At 39.7% G+C, this 9,163-nt stretch overlaps 1 protein-coding gene across 1 annotated transcript in view; it reads left to right on the plus strand.

Moving 5' to 3' along the window:
- Positions 1-7,292, plus strand: part of LOC111954962 (sialidase-1) — a 27,687-nt gene extending 20,395 nt beyond the window's left edge. Inside the window, exons 5-6 of the mRNA XM_023974941.2 lie at positions 4,234-4,453; positions 4,611-7,292. Coding sequence (XP_023830709.1) covers positions 4,234-4,453; positions 4,611-4,831 — 441 coding nt within the window. The 3' untranslated portion in view covers positions 4,832-7,292. The remainder of the gene's footprint in view (positions 1-4,233; positions 4,454-4,610) is intronic.
- Positions 7,293-9,163: the final 1,871 nt, after the last annotated feature.

Here is a 9,163-nt window from a genome sequence, read left to right on the forward strand (position 1 = left end):
AAAGAGTTTTCAGAAGAGACATCGGAGGGCTTCATCCGTATACTCTTATGGTAGCTGTAGTTGTAACCCTTTACTAAATCTTGAACTATATCCACATGTCTATGGGTGTTGTGAGTTGTAAAGTATTTCCACATCCTCTCCTTCAAAGTTCTGTTAAAGCGTTCAACAACTGAAGCTTTGAAATCCGAACCTGTAGCAAAATGTACGATATTATTTTAAAATTCTTTACCGCCGTCGGTCTGCACTTTCTTGGGTGCTCCTCCTCTCTTCAGGATAGAGTCAAAGGCCTGGGTCACCCCACTCTTATTTTAAGAGTGGGGTGACCCTTACAAATACTATTTTAGAGAAAATATCTATAACCGTTAGCATGTATTGATTTCCGTCATTTTTGTCTGCAAAGGCCTGCATGTCACACAGATCCGCCTGAAACTGGGACAAGGGATGAGTAAACTCTATTTTGTGGAAATTGTTTTCGCACAGGTTAATGCAGAGTGTAAGCATCCTGCTCTGCTAGCCATTCATTCACTTGAGCAGCTACTAACCTGCTACCTGTTTCTTCAGCTATATCTCTCTGGAACCTCTCCTTCCCCCGAAAGACCCTGGGTTAGAGGGGGTATAATACATGTTTTTCAGCATCTGCTCCGCCATCCTTCTTGCCTCTCTGATGTACAATAACATTAATGAGCCCCTTTCAAATAACGAGAACTTTTCATTTTGCATTTTATTTTTGCTAATATTTTTTTTTAATTATTACGTATCCATACACTTCAGGATATTAGTACCTGTTTTCTCAATGACCCATGCATGCAACACCTTGTATACTTGGTTTACATTTACAGGCTTATATCGCATAATTTTTAAAACACATACATCCATTATATAAACAACAAATATGATACATGTTACAATTAAATAATGTTTCCAACAAATAAACTAAAATCTTAGACAAGGATGTTTCTAGTTCTTCAGAATCATCCACAAGACGGGATACCAGTTGTGTCCATTGTAGAGTCTCCCCGGTATGTCTTACATGACTCATGATTTGCTAAATTTTTAGCACACGCTCTGCATAACCCCTGTATTTTGGGTTTTGTAGAGCGATACATTGTTCACTTTATTTTCAGTAATTTGCTGCATAACATTTGTAAATTCTCTCAAAAGAGAAAATGTATTCTCTCTAAAATCGTATGGATATAGTTACCCATTGCTTTATATCTAAATAAAAATCTATATATTGTTACTCGTTCTCTTGGGGTTTATTGAGCCAGAAAGTCACCACATCAGCCACCAAAGCTTCCTTGTATTTGTTGTCGTCCACCAGTGCGTGCCTGATTTCTTTGACTTTCTCGTGGATGTAGATCACCTCCTTCAGTTCATGTAGGAAAGCCTCCGTTACACCGTAAATCCTGGGAATAGATGGCACAAGATATAAACACAGATGTCGTCGTTGGCTGGGGTGATTGATCTCACAACCGTGGCATTTCTCTTATATACTCTCCAATCACCACATCTAAAAGTGCGGCTACAGAGGCCTTGATGGTGTCCACAAAAATAGTACTGACCACCCCATCAAACNATATTTGGAGCATCAGCATTTGTGCGTTCGATTACAGGCTCAATGAAACAATGAACTTTCTAATGAAACTCGTCAGTCTATTCTTGTTCTGAGAAATGAAGGCTATTCCACAACTGAGCAAGAGGACCAGTACAATAGTGTCTAGTTTGAGAAATAGACGCCTCACAAGTCCTCAACTGGCAGCTTAATTAAATAGTACCCGCAAAACACCAGTCTCAACGTCAACAATGAAGAGGCGACTCCGGGATGCTGGCCTTCTAGGCAGAGTTGCAAAGAAAAAGCCATATCTTAGACTGGCAATTAAAAATATTAAGATGGGCAAAAGAACCTGGAAGGCCAGAATCCTGGAGTCGCCTCTTCACTGTTGACGTTGAGACTGGTGTTTTGCAGGTACTATTTAATTAAGCTGCCTGTTGAGGACTTGAGGCGAATGTTTCTCAAACTAGACACTAATGTACTTGTCCTCTTGCTCAGTTGTGCACTGGGGCCTCACACTCTTCAGTTTGCTCTGTTCTGTGAAGGGAGTAATACACAGCGTGATACGAGAGCTTCAGTTTCTTGGCAGTTTCTCGCATGGAATAGCCTTCATTTCTCAGAACAAGAATAGACTTGACGAGTTTCAGAAGAAAGTTATTTGTTTCTGGATATTTTGAGCCTGTAATCGAAGCTACAAATGCTGATGCTCCAGATAGACTAGTTGACTAACTAGTTTTATTACTTTAATCAGAACAACAGTTTTCAGCTGTGCTAACATAATTCCAAAAGGGTTTTCTAATTATCAATTAGACTTTTAAAATGATACATTTGGATTAGCTAACACAACGTGCCATTGGAACACAGGAGTGATGGTTGCTGATAATGGGCCTCGGTACGCTTATATAGATATTCCATAAAATGTCTACACTGTATTTCTGATCAATTTGATGTTCTTTTCACGGACAAATGTGCTTTTCTTTCAAAAACAAGGACATTTCTAAATGACCCCAAACTTTTGAACGGTAGTGTACATGCACTCATTCCATTATTTGCTCAGACGCACATACATTTATACTGACTCTACACCCACATCATCATCATCATCATCATCATCCTGATGCCTAGTCACCTTACCCCTATACACATCTACCTCTATCGATACAGTATCCCTACACATTGTAAATATGGTACTGGAACTGAACCTGTGTATATAGTATGCTTACTTTATCATGTTCTTATTTTTATTTATTGTGTTTTTTGTTTTACTTTGTTATTTTTAGTATTACATTACAGTACATTACGTTATTGATTACTGGATTGTTGTGGTTAGAGCTTGCAAGAAAGGAATTTCACTGTGCATGTGACATTTAACTTAAAACAGAACCAAAAAACTTGTATTCCACAAGTTCAAGTCTCTTTGCTCATTTTTCATGCGACTGAAATGCGGTAATGATAAATGGTGAAATAACCTACAGTTTTCTTAAAATCTATGTTTTAACTATTGTCATAGGCTCACGTTTTACCGGTATGGCGTACCCCCACTATTTATTATGCTGGTACTCCGTACCGTTCCGTCTTTCACCCCTGCATTTCATATAATTCCCCCCGCTTTATTTGTTTGTCATCTCTACCCTTATATGAGAAGACAGCTCCTTACATTTCCTTCCTCGTGATACCATTGCTGACGTAGCCTACTTTTGTGTTGTCAGTAAGTTTGAGTCATTTCTCTCGTGATGAGCTTCTCTCTCTTTTTCAATACCTCTGCAGTTCTTTAGTGTTGTTAACCTGCCTGTGTATTTGGACACAGCAGTATTTAGCTAGTCATTCTGGATGTTCTTTCCTTTATGAGCCCAATTTCTATCATCCCTAACCCTTATATTGTGTGTAATAAACCTCAGTAATAAGTCTTCGGGTCAATGCACTGAGGTCAGTTGTTTCGATTTGAACTGTTGTGCTTTGATGGAGTACACTACTTTTTTTTTTGACTGTCTCTCCATGTCCTCTCTTGCAGAAGCATTACCCTCCTGCCAAGGGGCGTCTGGTGGTGTGTGGACATGGCACACTGGAGGGTGACGGTGTCTTCTGCATTCTGAGTGACGACCACGGGCGAAACTGGAAGAATGGCGCCGCGCTGAAGAGCATCCCCTACAACCAGCCCAAACAAGCCCTGGACTTCAACCCAGACGAGTGCCAGGTAAAGCTAACCAGGGAGGGAATAGGTAGAAAGGACAGGAAACGATGCCACACAGTACAATACCCATATAGTTATTAGGCAACCCTTGAGTTTTACTAGTCTGTAGTTTTACTAGTCTGTTACTAGTCTGTAGTTTTACTAGTCTGTAGTTTTACTAGTCTGTAGTTTTACTAGTCTGTAGTTTTACTAGTCTGTAGTTTTACTAGTCTGTAGTTTTACTAGTCCGATGCTTTTGTTCTGGTTTTGTTCAATAGTGATTTATACTGATCTACAATGCAGTTCCTCTACTTTTTTGTATCAGAGATTGGAAAGATACAGTAGTTAATCCTTGTAGGACAACTTAACTTGATTCATTTGACTAACAACTATTAGTATCCCTTGATGAGAAGTGCTTGAGAAACACAATTGGCTTTCTGTTAAAAGCCAATAATCAGGCTGACCTCTGATTGAGGAACTAACTCCTCTCTGCTTCTCCCCCCCCCTGTAGCCTGTCGAGATGGAGGACGGTAGCATTGTCATCAACGTGCGCAACCAGAACAACTACCACTGCCGCTGCCGCATGGTGGTGCGCAGCCTGGACGGGGGCGAGACGCTACCCTTAGAGCAGCTGTTGTTTGACTCCACCCTGATAGACCCTGTGGTAGCGGCAGGGGCACTGCAGAAGGAAGGCGTGATGTACTTCACCAACCCAGCTGACAGTACTCACAGTAAGGACTATGGGATTGGGTTGGGGCCCTTTGGTGGACAGAGTGGGTGGGAAAGGGGAATAGTGGTGAGTTATTATTTTTGACTTCCACCTTCAACCTTTCTGTCCCTCTTGCTTTCTTTCCCTTCCTCTCTGTCTCTCTCTTTCCTTTCTTCCAGGGGTCAACCTAACCCTGCGCTGGTCTCTGACCAATGGCACGTCGTGGGAGAAGAAGGCCGTCCAGATCTGGGCGGGGCCAAGCGGCTACTCCTGTATGACATCACTTACGAGCGGCGGCGCAGAGGACAGGAAGTTCATCTTCGTCATCTACGAGAAAGGCCACAAGGACTACTATGAGACCATCTCCTTTGCCAAGATCCACCTCTACGGTGGACTGTAGTAGAGTAAGGCTGGGGGGGTGGGTACTTGGTAGAGTCTGCTTCTAACTACTGGTCCATGGTCAGGGTCCGTATTCTCAAAGCCTCTCGGAATGCTGAACTAGGATACATTTAGCCTTTTAGATCATAATGAATTAGATTATATAGACGGGGGACCTGATCCTAGATCAGCACTCCTCTGAGATGCTTTAAAAAAAAATATAATCCCAAATATTTTTATCCACTTAATAATAGTTATGGTTAGGATGTGGATCGGGGAATTTCATCTGTGGTTAGGGAATTTCATCTGTGGTTAGGGTATTTCATCTGTGGTTAGGGTATTTCATCTGTGGTTAGGGTATTTCATCTGTGGTTATGGTATTTCATCTGTGGTTAGGGTATTTCATCTGTGGTTAGGGTATTTCATCTGTGGTTAGGGGGAGGATGTTGAGGATTCTTTCAGGAAGGAAGGAGGACTCATTGGACTTTGCAGCACAGCTTTATTTTGATAGGTGAAGGGAGACATGGAGAAATACAAACTACTGCTGTTGTATGGCACCAAGAATGACAGGTTTGTGCCACTTTATCCTAAGGTGGGCTTTTAAATACATCATGATTGTATTAATTAGGGCTAAACCCATTCGCAGCGGGAAACGGAAATTTGCTTTTCTTATTGGACAAGTTCAGGTAGTTCCTCCCTGTTTTAGTCTGTTTTCCTCGATTTGGTGCCTAATGTACATTTTATTAGTATGGCCCAATCACAGGTGTCCCGTCCTTTACTGAAGCTATGATAGTCTGTAATGATTGGTGGTATGTTGGTGTACGCTTCCTGTCTGGGGCTCCCATAGCTGAGAGAGGAGGAAACCCTCCACCCACATCTTTTATTTTGTGATGTGGGGAAGGAAAAAGGTTTGGGTGGGGTATGCGTCTCCAAGCCATACAAATATTGGGACAGACTTACTAAGCGTTTGCAACTGTGCTATTTCCATAGGGCAAAAAACTTGAACAAAGAGTAAAAATATAGGTTTAGAGGAGGACATTTTAACGCCTAGTAAATCTAGCTCCCATGCATCACAGCCCCTAACAGAATGGTTTCACTTTCAGAATGGACCTTGCCAACTTTTGGCATGAGAGAAGTCCGTATGATGAGACAATAGTTYGTGAGGGAATTGGACCTGTAAATGATTGACTTGTGTCAGAATAGGAGATGCACATTTTGAGTCCATTTTCTTTTTTCTTTTCTTGAGCCAGGGATGTAATTGAAATCCCCCTTGTGCTATCAGTTGAACGTTTATTAAATGTGATTGTGTCACAAATGCCTCAACTCAGTACCTGGCACTCCCCTTGTATGTGAAACAATGTGACAATTTACGTCCGGTTTCTATAGCATATTTGATCGGTCTCATCTAGCTAGCACACTTCTGTCCACAGCAGTTGTAGTTGTTTCTCTCAGCTCACTTCGCTGAACCTAGCTGTGAAGCCGACATACTGGTATGCAATAGATTCCTTGTTTAGCGGTAAGACGCTGCACCTGGTTAAATGCACACAAKGATTTGATTGGTAGTTCACYGAAAATGATTTTGATGAGAAACTTTTGCCTTTTATTGAAAAATCTGGATGCACGGCAACTCATTGTGTCAAGAAGTTTAACTGCCACATGTTATGGTCTTTAAGTCCACTTGATTTTGTATTTTATTTTGCATATATTCTTCTCTTATTGTAAGACTACATATCTTACGAAGTTTATTATCCTTCCTTTCCTGAAAGTGTGTAACTTCAATAGAATGCTTTCAATTCACGTTTTAAGCTGAGATTTGTGGTTTTAACATTTCAGATGCCTTTTTCTTATCAAGACATTGAATTCCAATATAAATAGCGATTTATGGGAGGTGTGAGTGTAATGTGTGTCTGAGTACAAATATGATATTCTGTATGTACGTTTGGATATTGTACTGATATTTTTTCCAAWTAGTGGTAAAAGATCAGAACTGGGCTGCCTGTGTAAAAGCAGCCATTGATCTACAGTATGTGGAAACGTGTATCAGTTCATAAACCATGGAATGGTATATCAAATCTTTTCCCAACTATTTTGCAGTCTGTGGCACAGCTGTCAATTTTTTGGTCCTTAAATTAAACTGGTTACTTTTTTATTCATCACAATTTTATTTAACCAATTTTGATCTTTAATGCAGGGCTGACAGACAAGTTCCTTACTTTCTCCATCTTTCACTTGCCTCTTCCATTTTTGCAATAWTGCTGCAATCAGTTTGTTGTAAWTTTGAGTAGAGCAGACATTTCCATATGTTTTTGTTAGCTGCATGTGTGACAACTCCACCGGTCCTATTTATGATATAATTTATAAAGATTATACCAGAAGTTGTATTTTTATTTTTTTAATCAATTATTATATTTGAGCTTAACCATATTTGTTKTTGTAATATTTGTTCTGTCTTTTCTGGTGGATTAAACTGAAATTGCAACCAACTTTCTATGGCTTGTTTTAAAAMTATTTTGGAGATAATTTCATTTTCAAGTAAAAGAAAGTGAGAGGTTGTAATCTGAATAAAGGGGAAARGGCCATTCTTGAACACGGGTTGAGACATTCTTACTAATCTGCTAGAGAACCAGTTTGGATTTAAGTTTAACTTTGGTATGACTGAAGCCTTTAGTGAGGTCTAATGCTTTAATATTTTATAATTTCTGCCCTCCGAATTCATTATAAACTCAGCAAAAAAAGAAACGCCCTCCCACTGCCAACTGCGTTTATTTTCAGCAAACCTAACATGTAAATATTTGTATGACCATAACAAGATTCAACACCTGAGACATAAACTGAACAAGTTCCACAGACATGTGACTAACAGAAATGTAATAATGTGTCCCTGAACAAAGGGGGGGGGGGTTCAAAATCAAAAGTAACATTCAGTAGGTTTACTATACATAACTTTAACCCATTGTATAAGAGATTCTCCAAAATGGAAATATTCCAGGCATTTGTAGATAAATTCCAGTCATACTTTATCAAAAGCCTTTTCAAAGTCAGCTATGAATGCCAGGCCTGGTTTCCCAGATTTTTCATAGTGTTCTATTGTGTCMAGTATTTGTCTTACATTATCTCCAATGTATCGTCCATGKAAAAACCCTGTCTGATTAGGATGAATAATATCYGACAATACCTTTTTAATTCTATGCACTATGCATTTTGCTAGAATTTTTGCATCACAACACTGAAGTGTAAGGGGCCTCCAATTTTTTTAAATGGACTGGATCTTTATATTTACAACTTGGGTCCTGTTTCAGTAACAATTACATCAGACCTTGTTGAGTATCTGATAATCTAGCATTTTTATAGGAGTGGTTAAAACATGCTATAACGGTCCTCTGAGTACATTAAAAAAGGTTTGGTATACCTCAACTGGTATGCCATCCAGCCCTGGAGTTTTCCCAGACTTAAATGCTTTAATTGCATCAAGCAGTTCCTCCATAATTTGGCCTTCACACGAGTCTTTCTGGACAGCTGTTCATTCTACATTATTAATAGAAAACAAAATCCTTACAATTATCTTCGGTTGGTGGAAATAGAGGAAACTGAAACGAAAACATATGCTTAAAGTACTTTGCTTCCTCTTTCAAAATATTGTTTGGTTAATCATGGGTGACTGACATTTGTTACAAGTTTCAGTAAATTATTTTTGGTAGCATTTCTATGTTGAAAAGAAAATATTCCATTCATTTTGCTTTATTATTATAATAAATTACACTTGAATAAGTTGAGGGCCCCAATCGCCCCAAAGCTTGTGACAGTGCTTCAAAGAATCTGTACAGTTATTCTCTTCAACCATTAAAAGGTTGTGGAGGTCTGCAGTGGTTGTTGTCTGTTGAGGAGGTATGGACTCTGAGAGAAATTTAAGGTTATAATGTCTATACACAGCATTCAACGGAAACTTTTCCATTATTTTGGTCCCCCCCCCCTCCCCCTCTCAGGAATACTCACTTAAATGTTTCACCAAATTACAAACACATACAGTACATATGGAATTATCTCAGAGTTTGTTACAGTACCTCTTTCTCTTCCCATGTTCCATTGCGGTCCATGCTGACACACACAGACCCTCCTGTCCAGCTCGCTCCACTCTTACCCTGAGTCCCGTACTTCAAACCAATCCAGGGTTTCGTCTCGCTATCTAGAGTTTTTCACTTGAATGAAAATGTCGTCCATGTGAGATCTGTTGTTTACAGTGACTAAAGTGCTGGTGCCATTGGCCTTTGCCCATGTCTTTGTGTTACTACTGTAAACACAGGAAAATAAAACTAACTAAGCACAGGAAATAAAACGAATATTCAAAAGTCCTTGC

This window comes from Salvelinus sp. IW2-2015, linkage group LG30, assembly GCF_002910315.2.
Source record: "Salvelinus sp. IW2-2015 linkage group LG30, ASM291031v2, whole genome shotgun sequence".
Taxonomy (NCBI): domain Eukaryota; kingdom Metazoa; phylum Chordata; class Actinopteri; order Salmoniformes; family Salmonidae; genus Salvelinus; species Salvelinus sp. IW2-2015.